The 18806-nt window shown below is 42.8% G+C and overlaps 1 protein-coding gene across 2 annotated transcripts; it reads left to right on the forward strand.

The window, feature by feature from the left end:
* Positions 1–1640: 1640 nt before the first annotated feature.
* Positions 1641–17160, forward strand: cept1a (choline/ethanolamine phosphotransferase 1a). 2 transcript variants are annotated; one of them, XM_017686206.2, is made up of 10 exons: positions 1641–1729; positions 1887–2000; positions 7101–7482; positions 7923–8070; positions 8298–8439; positions 9055–9139; positions 10914–11045; positions 12879–13037; positions 14306–14428; positions 16353–17160. In XM_017686206.2, exons 3-10 carry the CDS (start codon positions 7117–7119, stop codon positions 16482–16484), a joined length of 1287 nt encoding a protein of 428 aa, XP_017541695.1. In that variant the 5' UTR covers positions 1641–1729; positions 1887–2000; positions 7101–7116; the 3' UTR covers positions 16485–17160. The 2 variants fall into 2 exon arrangements, with proteins under 2 accessions (XP_017541695.1, XP_037391540.1); XM_037535643.1 differs by lacking the exons at positions 1641–1729; positions 1887–2000 and adding an exon at positions 4055–4111.
* The last annotated feature ends 1646 nt before the right edge of the window (positions 17161–18806 follow it).

Consider the following 18806-nt stretch of genomic DNA (forward strand, 5'->3'; position numbering starts at 1 on the left):
TGGGGAGAGAGAGAGAGAGACATGGACGGATGGAGGGGGGGAAGAGAGAGACGGACGGATGGACAGACGGAGGGAGAGAGATGGGGAGAGAGAGAGAGAGAGAGAGACATGGACGGATGGAGGGGGGAGAGAGAGACGGAGGGAGGAAGGGAGAGAGAGATGGAGGGAGGAAGGGAGAGAGAGAGAGAGACATGGACATGGACGGAGGGAGAGAGCGACAGGGACGGACGGACGGACCGACGGACGGACGGAGGGAGGGGGGAGAGAGAGAGAGAAAGACATGGACATGGATGGAGGGAGAGAGAAACAGGGATGGACGGACGGAGGGAGAGGGAGAGAGAGAGAGAGACATGGACGGATGGAGGGGGGGAGAAGAGATATGGAGGGAGGAAGGGAGAGAGAGAGAGACATGGACAGACGGAGGGACGGGAGAGAGAGACAGAGGGAGGAAGGGAGAGAGAGAGACGGACGGAGGGAGGGAGGGGAGGAGAGATATGGAGAGAGGAAGGGAGAGAGAGACATGGACAGACGGAGGGATGGGAGAGAGAGACAGAGGGAGGAAGGGAGAGAGAGAGAGACGGACGGACGGACGGAGGGAGGGAGGGAGAGAGGAAGAGAGAGAGAGAGACATGGACGGATGGAGGGGGGGAAGAGAGAGACGGACGGATGGACAGACGGAGGAAGAGAGATGGGGAGAGAGAGAGAGAGAGACATGGACAGACGGAGGGACGGGAGAGAGAGACAGAGGGAGGAAGGGAGAGAGAGAGACGGACGGACGGACGGAGGGAGGGAGAGAGAGAGATGGGGAGAGAGAGACATGGACGGATGGAGGGGGGAGAGAGAGACGGAGGGAGGAAGGGAGAGAGAGATGGAGGGAGGAAGGGAGAGAGAGAGAGAGAGAGAGACATGGACATGGATGGAGGGAGAGAGCGACAGGGACGGACGGACCGACGGACGGAGGGAGGGGGGAGAGAGAGAGAGAGAGAGAGAAAGACATGGACATGGATGGAGGGAGAGAGAAACAGGGATGGACGGACGGAGGGAGAGGGAGAGAGAGAGAGAGAGAGAGACATGGACGGATGGGGGGGGAGAGAGAGACGGAGGGAGGAAGGGAGAGAGAGAGAGAGAGAGAGACATGGACATGGACGTGGACGGAGGGAGAGAGCGACAGGGACGGACGGACCAACGGACGGACGGAGGGAGGGGGGAGAGAGAGAGAGAGAGAAAGACATGGACATGGACGGAGGGAGAGAGAAACAGGGACGGACGGACGGAGGGAGAGAGAGGGACAGAGAGAGAGATGGAGGGAGGAAGAGAGAGAGAGGGAGAGAGAGAAACAGACAGAGAAGAGAGAGAAAGAGGGAGAGAGATGGAGACAGAGAGAGAGAGAGAGAGAGACTGTTCAGGGTTTTTAAAGATTTTAATGTAGTCCTGTACCTCCATCTAGCGGACGACCGAGAGATGGGGAGGGGGGGAGGGAGGGAAGGAAGGAGAAAGGGAGGGAAGGAGTGAGGGAGAGAGACATAGAGAGTGAGGTAGAGAGAGAGATGGGGAGGTAGAGAGGGAGGTAGGGAGGGAAGGAGTGAGGGAGGATAGGGGAGGGAGGGATGGAAGGAGAGAGAGAGAGAGAGAGAGAGAGAGTACTATAAAAGCAAAGTGAGCGATGAGGGACCTTTATTTTGACATCGTGTTCGGAAACCCAATGGGTGAAACGCTGCAACAAATTACAGTAAACTAAAGACCTCAGCTTTAGTTTAAATAGAATAAATAATTACACAAAATATTTTATTTGTGTTTAATAATTTACCGTGTTGTCGGGGTTTATCTCGCTTCATTTTTTCATATTTATTTTTATTTATTTATTTGTGTTTTATGTTGAAACTCAGGGAGGGGGTCACTTCCGTCCTGCCTTGCTGTTGCTGTGAGTCGCGTGTGAGCCTTGGTTCGGGTCTGAAGCACAGATTGATCCTCAGTGCGGCTTTAAACGGGTTCGTCTGCAGGTAAACGAGTCTTTTATAGTTAAGTTATATGTCCTGTTGAAACGACCGCGCAGCGCGGAATCTGCTGCTTTAGCTGAGCGTCTCTGTGTCTGAACGACTTCATTCACTCAACATTAAAACCCAAACCTGGTCCAGTTTAAATAGTTTAACCACTGATCTGGTCCAGTTTAAATAGTTTAACCACTGATCTGGTCCAGTTTAAATAGTTTAACCACTGATCTGGTCCAGTTTAACCACTGATCTGGTCCAGTTTAAATAGTTTAACCACTGACCTGGTCCAGTTTAACCACTGATCTGGTCCAGTTTAAATAGTTTAACCACTGACCTGGTCCAGTTTAACCACTGATCTGGTCCAGTTTAAATAGTTTAACCACTGACCTGGTCCAGTTTAACCACTGACCTGGTCCAGTTTAAATAGTTTAACCACTGATCTGGTCCAGTGTAAACAGTTTAACTACTGACCTGGTCCAGTTTAAATAGTTTAACCACTGATCTGGTCCAGTGTAAACAGTTTAACCACTGATCTGGTCCAGTTTAAACAGTTGAACCACTGACCTGGTCCAGTTGAACCACTGACCTGGTCCAGTTTAACCACTGACCTGGTCCAGTGTAAACAGTTTAACCACTGACCTGGTCCAGTTTAAATAGTTTAACCACTGATCTGGTCCAGTGTAAACAGTTTAACCACTGATCTGGTCCAGTTTAAACAGTTTAACCACTGATCTGTCCAGTGTAAACAGTTTAACCACTGATCTGGTCCAGTTTAAACAGTTTAACCACAGACCTGGTCCGGTTTAAATAGTTTAACCACTAATCTGGTCCGGTTTAAACAGTTTAACCACTGATCTGGTCCAGTTTAACCACTGACCTGATCCAGTTTAAACAGTTTAACCACTGACCTGGTCCAGTTTAAACAGTTTAACCACTGATCTGTCCAGTGTAAACAGTTTAACCACTGATCTGGTCCAGTTTAAACAGTTTAACCACAGACCTGGTCCAGTTTAAACAGTTTAACCACAGACCTGGTCCGGTTTAAATAGTTTAACCACTAATCTGGTCCGGTTTAAACAGTTTAACCACTGATCTGGTCCAGTTTAACCACTGACCTGATCCAGTTTAAACAGTTTAACCACTGACCTGGTCCAGTTTAACCACTGACCTGGTCCAGTTTAACCACTGACCTGGTCCAGTTTAAACAGTTTAAACACTGACCTCAGATTAATCTGTCTAGGTGATTATGACTTGCCTCTCCGATAAACACTTGCTCATTTTACTATTATTATTACTACTATTACCATTATTATTATCTGAAGTGAAATGTTAACGTTATTCTACTATTGTGCTGATGTTATATCCATATAAATAAGCTTAATCTAATAATAAAGCAGAAACCTGGCACTGCATGATTTCTCAGTAGTGCGGATTTTTTTATGTGAAACAACCTTTTTGATACTCCTGTGTTGTGAAGATGAATGTCGGGTTGCATTTTAAGATAAGATAAAATAAAATAGGGCTGTATTGTCATTCACATCACATGTGGTACATGAGGTGGAACGAAACATTGTACTCATGGTCCAGTCAACTCCCAAAGTGACAAACAATAAATAGAAGGTGCATAAAGGAGAGGACAGATAATAGCAGCATGGACCACAGCAGTATGAGTATGAGGTAGAAGGTGTACATCTTAATACTAGTAATGTATAAAGTGACATGTGTAGGCATGATATAGTGGAGGCACTGATTCAGTACAGCAGCAATAAATAAGTGGACATGAAGTGCCATTGCAGTGATTGTTCCGTTGGACTTTGAGAGCCTTACAGCTTCAGGGAAGAAGCCGTTCCTCAGTCTGGTAGTTTTACTCTTAATGCTCCGCAGCCTCCTACCTGAGGGGAGCGGGACAATAAGTGTGTGTGCTGCATGAGTGGGGTCCTTCATGATGCCAGTGGCCCTTTTCCTGCATCTAGAGGTGTAAATGTCCATGGTGGTGGGAAGGCTGACTCCAACACTCCTCTGTGTAGCCTTCACCACCCTCTGCAGAGCTTTCCTCTCTTCCGTGCCACACGGTGATGCCGGAGCACAGAACGCTCTCCACCACACATCTGTAAAATGAGGTGAGGACTGAGCTCCCGAGTCCAGCACGCCTCAGCCTTCTGAGTAAGTAAAGGCGTTGATGTGCCTTCCTGATCAGGCTGGAACTGTTATTACTCCAGGTAAGATTGTTACTTGGCCGTACACGTAAGTACCTATAGCTGGAGACCACTTCCACTGCAGAACCTCGGATGTGTAGGGGGAGGGGAGGGATGGTATTGCTCCTTCTGAAATCCACAATCATCTCCTTTGTCTTCTTCACGTTGATGCAGAGATTGTTCTCACTGCACCAACTCTCCAGGTGTTCCACCTCCTGCCTATAGCCAGACTCACCACTATTTGTGATGCATCCAACCGCTGCCGTGTCATCCACAAACTTTACAATATGACAGCCTAGATGGATGGCTGAGCAGTCATATGTAAGCAGTGTAAACAGGAGGGGGCTCAGCACACAGCCCTGAGGGGAGCCGGTGGGAAGCATAGAGATGCTCAGTCCAAGTGTGTGAAGTTTGTAAGCCAGGGTCTGTGGAATCATCGTGTTAAAGGCCGATGTGAAATCCACAAAGAGCATGCGGACGTAAGAATCTTTACTCTCCAGGTGGGTGAGGGCAGTGTGGACCACAGAGGAGATGGCATCCTCTGTGGATTGGTTTCTCCGGTACGCGTACTGATGTGGATCCCCAGTGACGTCGATGTTGGCTTTGATGTGGGTCATAACCAGTCTTTCAAAGCACTTGGTGACTATCGGGTGAGGGCTACTGGCCGATAGTCATTCAGTTCTGTCACTGTGGAGTTCTTGGGGACTGGGATGATGGTAGCGGTCTTCAGGCAGGTGGGGACAACTGCCTGGATTAAAGAGGAGTTGAAGATGTCTGTCAGCACCACAGAGAGTTGGTCTGCACAGCAGTTCAGCACACGCCCCGGAATGTTATCCGGGCCAGCAGCTTTACGGGGATTAATCTTTGTAAGGATCCTCTTCACCTCAGTTTGGGTCATGCTGAGGGGCTTTTCTCCGGGTGCTGGAGTGAGTCTGGTTCTGGGGGGTGTGTTTGGGTTCTCAAAGCGGGCATAGAACTTATTGAGAGCATCAGGCAGAGATGTATATGACTGTATATCACATCATATCACATTACAGTTTAATTTTGGTAATAAATCTTTTGTCAGTGGTGCTACAGACACATCAAATGTCAATTTAACCAAAAAAAAAAATTTTTTTATTTCTTGTTTGGAATCAAGTGGAAGAAAGAGTAAAATTGTATGATTGTATGAAAAATGTTTTACAGCTTCATGTGTCAGCAGTGTTTTTAGTGCTGGGCGCTAAATTATGACACAGTACAATACAAAATGCTAATGATGTAACTAATATGGTTCCTTTTTACTAGATGTATTGCCAAGTATTGAATAAAAATCGCTGCCTTCTCAGTTTTTGGAAGTATTTTTTCAAAATGAAGCACTGCTGCCTCTTTTTTCCTCTGGTCCAACTGATCTGATATCTTTAAAAAAATGTTGTGTATGATGAATTTTATTTAAATTATGGAGATATTATAGTTTTGTCATGTGTAGTTTTAGGAACCAGACGTCTCCCTCTAAAAGCTCCTCACAGAAAGTTCCTGCATGAAATGGTTCTGAATTCACTGCCTGATGACTGAGACGCTGTTTTATGAAAGTTTGGAGTAAAAGATGTTTATAGAGTCTCTACAGTGAAACATTTCACATCAAACTGCTCTGAATGACCATGTTCACATCTCAGCCACTGAGTTATGCAGAACGTTTGATGGAATTCTCCTTCAGGCTGTTTAACAGGTGGACCAGCCTGACTGGTTGGGTTCTTTTTCAGCTGGGAGCAAATTTGATGACCAAAATCTCCATAAATCAGTTTGTTAATATGTAGTCAGAGCCATTCAGAAGGGTTTGTTGTTGTAACCGTCTAACTATTAGGGGCTACACAAAAATAAATAAATAAAAAAAATATAGAGGCTAACCTGTCTCTACTGGCCTACGGACCTATGGAGAAATTTGTATGGCTAAAGAACCAGACAGAGAATAATCAGAATAATATTACTACATTCTACAGCAATGAGACATAAATTTAGCACTCAGTCATACCATGTGTTCAAAAAAACCCAAATGGTTCAGACGTCTTTACAGTGGTAAATAAGAATAAACGTTGAACATATTTACAGCACTAAACATATTTAAACACTATACATAACTATTTATGTCAGCATTCTTAAGACAACGTTGTATTAATATCAGGTTAAATATGCCTGGAAACCACCCCCTCTTCGCTCCATGGCATGGATAAGATGATTGACGCAATTATGTATAGGGTTTTAAATGTTTAGTGCTGTAAATATGTTCAACGATTATTCTTATTATGTCAGCACAATGTCATTTATTTCATAAAACATCTTATGTCAGCTTGCGAGAACCGACATAAGCACTTAATAAATGTTCAAGTAGTGCTTCATAAACACATTATTCAGTGCTTATGAATGCATCATAAAGCCCTTATGTAGGTAGCCTTCAAATAAAGTGTTACCAAGTTTTCTTTGGGGACTATTTTGCCGCACAGCGCCCTGCATGTCTCCCTCCACCATGAATGGAGTGGAAGTTCTCTAAACTCTCATAAAACAGCGTCTCAGTCATCAGGCAGTGAATTCAGAACCAGTTCATGTAGGAACTTTCTGTGAGGAGCTTTTAGAGGAGGACATCTGGTTCCTATCACCACCACTGTGAACAGTTCTGACTCAGTTTCACACCAAACCACTCTGAACTGCTCTGTTTACATCTTAACCATTTAATTATGTAGAGAATTTGAAAAATTGGTGGAGCTCCCCTTTAGTTTTTGAGTTAGTTAATACATAAAGCCCCTTGAAGAGCTGCTGTAAGTCTATTCTCACTGTGTGGTTGTGTGTGTAAATAGTGCTGTTAATGCATTTAAACAGTTTTTTGAGAGTTTTCCTGCTGTGACTGGACGTTAAAGCTCCTTCCTCTTCTTGATCTGTGCAGGCCGTGTTCCTCAGCGATGAGCTCGAGCAGGAGGAACCCTCCTAGGTCAAGGCCGGGACCCAGCGCAGACAGCAGGGCCGGCTCTTGGTCGGATCCCAACATGTCCACAGCAGGAACCGAGGAAGGTTCTGGAACACTGGGGAGGCTGATGGTGCTGCCAGTGGCACGGTTGTCATGGCAGCAGCTGAAGCACCTGGAGGAGCATCGCTACAGCAGCTCGGGGAAGTCCGTCCTGGAGCCCCTCATGCAGCTGTTCTGGTGCTGGCTGGTGAAACAGCTGCCTCTGTGGATGGCCCCGAATCTCATCACCATCGTGGGGCTCGCCGTCAACGTCATCACCACCCTGATTCTCGTCTACCACTGTCCCACAGCTACAGAGCAGGTAGCGCTGACCGCTGTCTTCTAGGGAAGAGGTCAAATTTTGAGTGTGTGTTGATTCTATTACAGAGTCACTACTACACACTCTAATACACACTTACTGTTTATTAACTGAATTTAACATATTTGGGGGGAAACAAAACAATGTTTTATATTTTATTTTTAGTTTTTATTTTGTTCTAATGTGATAAATTGAGATATAGATCCATAAACAACCTCAACAGACGCTCCTATAGGTTAGAGCAGGAGATATTAGTCTGTACACGACCTCAACAAACACTCCTACAGGCTAGAGCAGGAGATATTAGTCTGTACACGACCTCAACAAATGCTCCTATAGGCTAGAACAGGAGATATTAGTCCATAAACCACCTTAACAGACGCTTTTATCACCCATTGTGTGCACACTGGGTTAGTGATGTTCTAGTGTTTTCCTCTCCTCAGGCTCCCACCTGGACATACCTGGCCTGTGCTTTGGGTCTTTTTATCTACCAATCACTGGATGCCATTGACGGTAAACAAGCCCGACGGACCAGCAGCAGCACTCCGCTCGGAGAGCTCTTCGACCACGGCTGTGATTCGCTCTCCACTGGTGAGTTTGAGTGTGCCATCAGCTTTGACCACAAATCACAAATTCTGTCATTTACCACATTTTTGGCTCCTGCCGGTTTGGTGATTATATTCAGTATTTGTCATTTCCATCCAGTGTTTATTTTTTTATATGTCATGATACGTTGTGATACATTGACATGATCAGTACATGCATCTGCGAGTCGTTGTGACGGTGCTGTGTGCTGTGTTTCTCCTGTATTTGTTAAGTGTTTGTAGTGTTGGGAACGTGTATAGCTGTTCAGTTGGGGACGAATCCAGACTTGATGTTCTTCTGCTGTTTCGCTGGAATCTTCATGTTCTACTGTGCTCACTGGCAGACCTATGTCTCTGGAACGCTGCGCTTTGGCATGTGAGTCCGTCCGTCTACACCTTAATATCAGTTTGGGTTTTATCCATGTTTACTCTTTCATTCAGCTGCAGCACTTTTTACTCGTAATATTCTGATGATGCCACGCCTTCGTGCAGCCATCGTTTAGGAGGAGACTTTAAGTTCATTGATGTGACCGTTTGTAATGAGATAACAGAACCATTATTGACCCAGGAACATTTTTTGGAGTTGGTGTTGACCAACATATGGTGAACTCACTTGATTTTTATTTGATTTGTTGCTGTAGTGATGATAAATAAATACTGAAGCTCTCCCAGTGAATGGGTGGAGCTAAACTGCTGTAGGCTGAGCGGGTGAGGCTAAACTGCTGTATGCTGAATGGGTGGAGCTAAGTCATAGCTTTTGTTTCTCTTGTGCTGTTACTTTCCAGTTGTAAACAGCAAATCACTTTTAACGAAAATACGGGGGTTGTAAATGAATATCAGTGGTGGCTAAAATTCTCTGGATGATTTAATATCGGCTGTTGTTTATTTATCATGAGTTTAATGTTTATTTGTGCATGAGTTTAATGTTTAGAGTTTAATGTTTGGAGTTTAATCCTCTGAATCGCTCCGTCTCCTCATCCCTCCCGAGCAGAATCGATGTGACTGAGGTGCAAATCTTCATTATAATCTTGTACTTGCTGGCTGCCGTCGGAGGAGCAGCCTTTTGGGAATATGTGGTAATCATCATTTAACATGAATTATCAATGATTTGCTTTGAATTAAATAATTAATCATGGGAATTTTATAAAATAGTTAACGTGGTGTTATTTTTATGTATGATGCAGTAATTGGTATTTTGCTGTTTTGTGATGATGCAGCACCTTTAGGAACTTTGTATTAAAGTGCATGTGAGAGATTTAAGTCCACAAAATAGAATTAAAGCAATATTTTGGCAACAAATGTAATTATCCAGATAAAATTATTGAGACATTAATAGATGGATAGAATAATAGCTAACAATAGATAGATAGCTAGATAAATGATGGAAGAATGGATGGATAGATAGATGGACAGCTTGACAGATATATATAGACAGGAAGACAGACAGGTAGATAGACGGATGGATTAATAGAATAATAGACAGATACAGTATATGGGTGGGTAGATTCATGTACAGGTTTGTCTTATAGATGTTTATGGTAATCTGAATGCTACAATAACACTGTCTGTGTACAAATATTACAACCCCATTTCCAAAAATGTTGGGATACTGTGCAAAATGTAAAGAAGAACAAAATGCAATGATGTTCAGATCATTTAAACCCTAGATTGAAGTGGAAAAAATACAAAGACAACATATCAAATGTTAAAAGGCCTGCACGATCAAACAGTGCAACAATTCAAGAGGAATGTTTCTCAACGTAAAATAGTAAAAGTTTTGCTTTTCATTGTCTACGGCACTGCATTAAAAACAGACATGATTCTGTAGTGGAAATCACTGCATGGGCTCAGAAACACTTCTGGAAACCACTGTCTGTGAACACAGTTCATCACTGCATCCACAAACGCTGTTAAACTCTAAAACACAAAGAAGAAACCAAATATAAACAGGATCCAGAAACGCTGCCACCTTCTCTGGGCCTGAGCTCATTTAAAATGGACTGAGGTGAAGTGGAAAAGTGTCCTGTGGTCCAATGAATCAACATTTGAAATTCCTTTTGGAAATCATAGACAGTGTGTCCCCTGGGCTAAAGACCACTCAGCTAATTATCAGTGCACAGTTAAAAAAGCCAGTATTCATGATAGTTTACGGGGGCATTAGTCCACATGGCTAAACTTACCTGCACATCTGTGAAGGCACCATTAGTGCTAAATGATATATACATGTTTTAGTAACATCTGCTGCCGTCCAGATGACGTCTTTTTCAGGGAAGGCCTTGATTACTTCAGCAGGACGATGTCAAACCACATTCTGCAGGTATTACAGCAGCATTGGTCCATATTTAGAGTCCGGGTGCTAAACTGAACTGCCTGCAGTCCAGACCGGTCACCATTGAGAACATTTGGCACATTATGAAATTAAATACGAGAAATGAGCCCCTGAAACTGACGAGCAGCTGAAATCCTGTATCAAACAAGAACAGAAAACATTTCACTTTCAGAACTACAGCAGCGCCTCCTCAGTTCCCAAACGCTTACAGAGTGCTGTTAAAGAAGAGGTGATGAAACTCAGCGGTAAACAGGCCCCGTCGTGTTGTTGGCTTTGAATTAATAGTTTTTTTTTTTAAACAACAATAAAATCATTCTCAGTTTCAACATTTGATATATTGACTTTGTAGTATTTTCCTTTAAAATACTGCATTTTGTTTTTATTTACATTCTGCACAGCACCCCGACCTTTGGAAATGAGGTTGTAAATACCCTCATATTAATGTGCTGCGCGTATTGATTAATACAGTACGCTAACCTGGTTTCCTATACTGAAGGCTGATATCAGTGTGTTTTTATCAGATTCCGGTTCTGAATATCCAGTTTAAAGTAATTCCCGCCATCTTCACTCTGTTGGGAGCCGTCTTCTCCTGTACGAACTACTTCCAGGTCATTTTCTCAGGCGGAATGGGCAAAAACGGATCTACCGTTGCAGTAAGTCTCGCCAAACCTGCTGTTGAACCTGTGCTCTCCAGCATTCACCCTTTCTGATAACACTGTTTGTTTGTCTGTGATGTGATTATCGTGATCAGTTTGTTCAGACAGTGAAACTCGTAGTACTGCAGTACCAGAGTCTGATCGGCCAAACTGATCTAGTTCACACGCTAATTTATCATCAGTCATTAGGTTAGGTTTAGGTTAGCTTAGGTTAATTAGCAGTTAATTGGAGCCGTTGGAGAATGAAAACATTAACTTTGTTAGTTTATTCATTTATCCTCTGTTCTGCTTTGTACATGTGGGTACACTTGGGTAATAAACCGGGTTCTGATTCCTATTAAAATTCTAATGCAGATTTTTATTCTGATTCAGATTCTTATCCCGACTCTGATTCTGACCCTGTTCTTATTCTGGTACTGATTCTGATGCCGGTACTGGCTCTGATTCAGACTATCATTAACAATAATTATTCTGGTTCTATTTATGGGTGTACCATATCGTATCGTTCGCGATAATAGCGGTATAACTTTCTAAACGATAAAAAAAATCCATATCGTGATAACAGCCATACTCTGACTTGTTGACGTAATGACGTCATGCGCATGGCGTACGTTCGTTGCGTGAGTCATTCTGGAATAGAAAGAAGTATGGCGCAAAGCAGCTCAGTGGTGGAGTTTCTCCCAAAAAGGCGAGCAACTTGAGTAGAGTGGAGGTGGTTTAGTTATAAAATCTCGGATGTACAACAGATCACAGTAATATGCAAGATATGCGAGAAGCCCGTAACAACAAAAAGGGGGAAACATAACTAATGTTTCACCACCTCAAGCACAAGCGCTCAGTGGAGTATGAGGAAAAACAAAAATGACTGTTTACGCGCAAAGACTTTTGCCAATCCGATTGAAAACAATCGGAATACAGATTCAGATTCAGGTTCAACAATCTGATGAAAATCTTCATTTACATAATTGCTACAAGTAATCCGATGCAAAATGACGTGCATGCGTGGAGCAGTGCTTGGAGTAAACGTTACTATGACAGCGGACGTCACGTGAGGTCCAGTCAGCGTGAGATGAGTTTCCAGTTGGCGCTCTTGTGTTTTTAATTGTTTTAAACTGAAGACGTCGTGAAACGAGACACAAACTGGACGTCCGTCCCACCACCATCTTTTAAAGCTCAGAGTCTAAACCTCGTCTCCTCTGCAGACCAGTTTGTGCCCCGCCATGTCGAGCGGTATAAACCTTTCGCTATGCGGATTAGTCTATTCCGATTCAGGTGTTTACATGGACGTATGCCATTCCATACTCTATTAAACATGCATCCTAATAATCTGTTAATATGTTAATAATCTGACTAATATCTCAATCGGAATCAGTTTTTTTGTGTCTACTGAATATTTGAAACATTTATTTATACAAAATAAAACGTTAACATTTTTGTTGCAATAGCATGTTTTTGAAATTAATAAAATGTTATTGTCATATCGCCAAAAATATCATTATCGCAAAAATACCCTGAAATATCGTGATATTATTTTAGAGCCATATCGCCCGCCCCTAGTTCTAATTCTGATATTCTTTCTTATTCTGTAACTGATTCCTTTTCCAACTCTGATTCCTTTCTTGATTCTGCTGATGATTCTGATTCTTATTCTGATACTGATTCAGATGATTCAGAGAGCATTGACTCGAGTTCAGATTCTAACTCTGACAATGTCGTTCTGAATGTGATTCTGACTCTGATACTGGTTATGATTTTTTTATAATGATTCTTACTGCGATGCTGATTCTGAGTGTTTAGTGTGAGTTTGTTCTCCTCTCTGTGTTCCTCCAGGGGACGAGCGTTCTCTCTCCGGCCTTCCACATAGTCGTGATCATCTCTCTGGCTCTGCTGATCTATAAGACGTCATCTGAGCAGCTGTTCCAGAAACATCCCTGCCTCTACATTTTAGCATTCGGCTTTGCCTCCGCCAAGCTAACCAACCGACTGGTGGTAAGATAGAATAATCACGTTTATCACATTGACTGGGGTTATGCTGTTATTGGTTGCGGTAGTGGGTGGGACACCGGTCAGAATAATTTCTCTGGTGTGAGTTTTGTCATAACTGTTATAACGATAAGCCACAAATCCACAAAATACCATGTATTATGAATATTTCTTGACGTATGGTCATATAATTTTTTCCATATCACCCCCTGATCTGATAAGCTCCATTGAACATTCTAGAGAACACAGGAATCAAAAACGCATGACTAATGGTGAAATTTCAAAGTTAAATCTTTGATGTGTGTGCGCCGTAATTGCCGCCCCATTGCTCACAGGAGCTAAATTAAAGTGGATTAGAATTATTGATCAGAGGCCCTCAACAAAGATGTTCACCATGTTTTGTTCAGCTTGACCTTTTGACCTTAAGCTTAAGCTGTAATCTTTCATTGAATTAGTGAAAATAATAGACTAGGAGTCAAATTTCTGACATATGTAACGGCAAAGTTATTGATGTCAGTGAACTGAATCACAGGCGCTGTGCTTATCTATACTGATTCAGATTCAGAGCGTTTAGGCTCTGAGTTCTGATTCTGTTCTTCTCTGTGTTGGTTCTCTTCTCTGTGTTCCTCCAGGGGACGATCGTTCTCTCTCCACCCTTCCACATAGTCGTCATCGTCTCTCTGACTCTGCTTATTAAAAATGCTAAAATGATGGTATCGTAATTTTAGGAATTTTAATCATTTAAAGTGTTTTTGAGTGTTATACTGCCCCCTGTAGGCCACTCTGGACCAAATTTTTAAACGATCAGACCAACTGCTAATGAGTTTATGTTTAGAAATTCAGTGGCCACAGTGATTAATTGATTCACAAACATGAAAGCGGGGCGGGTTGTGCTCTTTAATTTCTCCACTTGCTCCGATCAGCTACGAGTCAGAAATAGTTCCTAAAGACGTGCAGTATGATTTTTTTGGTGTCACCCGTCATAAAAACAGGAATAAACTTTTAAGGGTTGGAATGAAAAGCAGTTAGTGTTTTGTCTATGTTTGTGTAATATTAAGCCCTGAGAACTGATGATTGTTTGTGGTGTATGTTTATTATACATTTATGTACAAACCGGTGTTTTTCTTTTCTTTGCTTTTTAATTAGCATTATCATACCCTTCATATCCTAAACCTTTAAATCGCTCCACGTATTCCACCTGTTCTGATGTTCATGTCAGTCAGCTGTACCTGTAGGAACATTTTAATGTTTATCTGTGTCTCTTTTGTGGTTAGGTGGCTCACATGACTAAAAGTGAGATGCATCGTAGTGACCTGGCCTTTCTGAGTCCAATGCTGCTGCTCCTTAATCAGTATTTCAGCTACTTCAGTGAGCATCTTGTCCTCTGGGTGGCGCTGGTGAGTGCTGGTGTTTGTGATACAATATAATGCAGCATGCTCATGGCTTATAAGGGGATTATCAGACTGCTGGAAGTTTTAGTTATTAGTGCCATGTTTTTAACTTGTTGTGAGCAGGCTTTCTTAATTCATTTGAAAATGCAAAGCTGGTCTAAGACTAGAAATAATTTTAAATCTCACTGACTGCAGTGCATCCTGAATGTGATGTGGTGGAGTGTATATAAACTTTCTCATTAAGCAGTTTTTTGTATCATCAGCATCTCAAAATCTGATAATAAATATCAATAATGAAGCTCCAGCATCAAACTGGAGGTGCTGCTATACAGTGAGATGCTGATCTTCTAACTCTTTTGCATTATTGTATGAATGTTATTCAAGGCAAGTTAACTTATGCAACATATTTGATACACTAAGCCAGTTCATTGTGCTGTATATAAATAAGAGTAATAGTGACATCAGAAGGAAAAATAGACAAAGTGCCTAATGATGCACCAAAATTCCGTCCATTGAAATGACTTTTGAGAATCTGAGCTGAAAAAAGCAGATTTAACAGACCTGCAATGAAGTGTCAACATGTAAGACTTTACAAATATTTTTATCGGCAATGAAAATGAGAACCATTGATTTAAAATGCTGTTTGTTTCTTCTCTTCCTGCGGACAGAAAGGTGGTTGTTACAGTGTAGCGGACAACACCTCTGGCATCTACACTATAGACTGGGGTTCAGTCCCCACCTGGATAAGCACTTTATCAATAAGAGTCCTTGGGCAAAACTCTTAACTCTACCTTCACCTACCTGTGTAAAATGATCAAATTGGAAGTCGCTCTGGATAAGAGTGTCGTAAATGTGTGGTTCTAAAGGGGTGGCTTGAGTGGCCAGGACCATTCCAAAATTTGGTTGGCCACTCCAGATCCCAGAATTTCTGCTTCGTCATTGGCTTCCACCTTACTGTGGGGCAGGTGTTTGTGCCTTTGAGAGCAGAGTTGTTTTGGCAGAACAGCACTCCGCTCCCCGCTTGCACTTTCTCTTAGCAAGTAGCATAAGCCAACAATGGAATTTTGAACACCCTTCGGGTTACACACAGAACCTATACTCGTCTATCCAAATCAGTCTGTAGAGACTGTCCCACCGTGAACATCAGCACCTGCTTTAGCTTCAGTGCTCCGTGTTAGCAGTGCTTCTCAGTGTCTCAGCATGTTTTCTCAGTACTCAGTTATTCTGAGTGAATCAGTTTTATTGATAACGGTCTGTAGACAGAGCATCTGTAGAGGCTGCGTTTCCCATAGCACATCAGTCAGATAGAGCGTTTCGTACAATGTAAGTCTATAAATCATAGCTTCGTCTGAACACGATGGGCTATTCAAACGTACAGAGAGTCACCAAAGAACAAGATCTCTAAAACCTCTGTCTGGCTTTAGAGCACAGTCAGCTCAACCAGCCCATCAAAAAACTCCAACAAGATGGAAAACTGGAAGAGTGAGCTCCTCGGATACATCGGCCGCAGATGTGATTCCTGCTGTCACTGTGCTGCTGCTGAAAGAGACAGATGAGGATCAAAACTATGAAACCTGCTTTAGTCACAGAAGTACATAAGAGCTTTTCTGACAGGGAACTAAACCTCCACTGCAGCGCAGCTCGATCAGAGATCACTGACGTAGCTGAGCGAGCGAATGACCTTCATTAAACATCAGATAAATTTAACGATTTAACTGTTACTGTACATTTATACTCATACACACAAAAAGCTACTTCATTCTAAGGAGTTTACTCAGTATCAGCAAGTACTAAGTAATGTGTACTCATACCTCTGTTTGAACTATGGATAACTGAGCTTGAACCTGCTGAGTAATATTACTAAATTGTTTCAAGACAATAAGTTTGCATGTTTTTTGTGCTCATCTTAATCTGCCCTTCTGTTTTCCAGGTTGTATCTGGTTGTGATCTGGTGTGCTACTGCGTGAGTGTCTGCAATCAGATCGCCGCTCAACTGAACATCAGCGTGTTCAAGCTCCGCCAGCCAGAATCCCGTAAACAGGACCACCACAACCGCCATTAACACCCACCCTCTCACTCCCGTACTCCCTCCCTCATTCACTCCCTCCCTCACTCCGTCCCCCTGCAGGTCAGTTACTGCAGCGAATGTAACCAACGCCGAACCCAAACACAGTCCGAATTACGCACAGCTCTTCACCTGTATGAGTCTGGAGTAGTAGATTCTGTGAGGAACGATTTTATAGACTGAGGGAATTAACTGCTGCAAAGTTTTACACTCTTTTTTGTGACGTTCAGTTCTCAGTGTGATCGTTAATTTAATATTTTCTAGCCAAAGCTTTTTGTTTGTGGTTTGTTTTTAACAGTTGTGAAAAACCTAACAGAGGAACAAGTTATTCAAATGCCGCTCATCAGAACAGCCAGTTGGAAATTCTCCCATAATTCGGTGAGATGTAAAGAGAAGGATTCAGAGCCGTTTGGTGTGAAATGGATCGGCTCCCTTTACAGTGGTGGTGATAGGAACCAGGGGTCGCCATGACTACAACACAAATATAGACATTTTATTTACCATCCAGAACCACCAGAGAACTTATACGAGTCTTCTCCTCCAGAGAACCTTATCACGAGTCTTCTGAGTTTATATGGACTGTTGATGATGGAAAATAGTGGAAAATCTGGAATAATGAGTTTTCTTTGGGGACTATTTTGCCGCACAGCGCCCTGCATGTCTCCCTCCACCATGAATGGAGTTGAAGTTCTCTAAACTCTCATAAAACAGCGTCTCAGTCATCAGGCAGTGAATTCAGAACCAGTTCATGTAGGAACTTTCTGTGAGGAGCTTTTAGAGGGACATCTGGTTCCTATCACCACCACTGTGAGCGGTTCTGACTCGATAAGTTTCTCTAGAACGGAGCGTTTCACACCAAACCGCTCGGTTTACATCTTAACCATCTAATTATGCAGAAATTTTGGAAAAGCAGTGGACGTCCCCTTTTAGCATATTTTTGCTTTAAGGGTTTTTGTTTTATTTTGTTTTGGTCGAAGCTGTTTTAGTTTCTCAGGCCAGTCTGGGCATTGCTAACCAAACTAACTGATCTACCTGTGGAAACGTTCCACTAAACCAGTGACCGAAAGCTTATACTAGATTGATTAGCCGCTCTGTGATGTGGCATCAGCTTAAAAAAAATCTTGATCGAGTGTTTGTGTTGAATTTGCCAAAATGTTACCCCAAAATGTAGTTGAAAAAGCTAAGACGTCTTTGGTGTCTGAAGCTTCTTTAGTGTGAGTGCAGGAGCTCTGAGGCTAGTAGCTAAAAAGTAGTGTACCACAGCAGTAGTAGTGGTGGCATATTAGCCGATTAGCTGCTTAAATCATCGCTTCAGTTGTTCGGTGTCTCTAATATTCTTGATTGTGGTGTTTCTGACCCTGTTTGGCTCACTGTGACCTGTGAACATGGACTAAAATACGGATAATTCAGGCTGCTACTGTTTTTAGCTGTGCTAACGCACTTTAACGTAAGAGCACGGTATTCCGTACACTTCAGTATTCCATACACTTGCAACTTTTCCTGTTTGTGTAATAAAAACCACTTTCTTGACATTTGTCAACGTTACGTCTGAAACATTGTCATATATCCTTTTTTCCATCAAATTGGTTGGCAAGACCATCTAAGCTGGGTTTGGACATCAAATCTAAATTCACGGCCAGTTAAAATGCATTTTGGCGCGTGTAAACATCATATTTAACTCTTAAACATTAAACAGTGGATTATAACCATGAAACGCAGTGTGTTTAGTACTGAGCTGTTAATCTGAGTTTACACCATCAGCTCAGTGACCCCAGCTGACCCCTCTCAGCTGCGCAGCTTCACACCACTGACTCACTTTACTGGGCTGTTTTCCACGGTCGCCTTGTTCACTGCACATATTGTTTAGAATAATTCAGTTTGATTATCAGTTTAATCAGTTCATGCCTGTTTTTATGCAATTAGATTTCACAGAACTTCAAATAAAATGCAGGGAAAACTGTAGGGAAAACTGCTCCTTCTGTGGGAGCTGGTGTACGGAACACTGCTCCTTCTGTGGGAGCTGGTGTACGGAACACTGCTCCTTCTGTGGGAGCTGGTGTACGGAACACTGCTCCTTCTGTGGGAGCTGGTGTACGGAACACTGCTCCTTCTGTGGGAGCTGGTGTACGGAATACTGACGGTACAAACTGGCGACACAGATGACGTTTTTTTCTTATTTTTATTTTTAAATATTGGCCCAAATGTGACCAGTCAAAGTCCGTATTGGTCGCTAGGCAGTCCAACCAGTCATTAAATCATGTTTTACTTCGTGTTTTTCGACAGTAACTACTGGAACGCGAAAAGTGCCGGATACTGTTC

Source organism: Pygocentrus nattereri, chromosome 28, assembly GCF_015220715.1.
Source record: "Pygocentrus nattereri isolate fPygNat1 chromosome 28, fPygNat1.pri, whole genome shotgun sequence".
Taxonomy (NCBI): domain Eukaryota; kingdom Metazoa; phylum Chordata; class Actinopteri; order Characiformes; family Serrasalmidae; genus Pygocentrus; species Pygocentrus nattereri.

What these genes read in the sequence shown, in the direction of transcription:
- cept1a (XM_037535643.1), top strand. An exon ending in CTGTGATTCGCTCTCCACTG is followed by an intron (nt 8,071 to 8,297) that starts GTGAGTTTGAGT and finishes GTATTTGTTAAG; the next exon opens with TGTTTGTAGTGTTGGGAACG. An exon ending in AGCTAACCAACCGACTGGTG is followed by an intron (nt 13,038 to 14,305) that starts GTAAGATAGAAT and finishes TTTTGTGGTTAG; the next exon opens with GTGGCTCACATGACTAAAAG.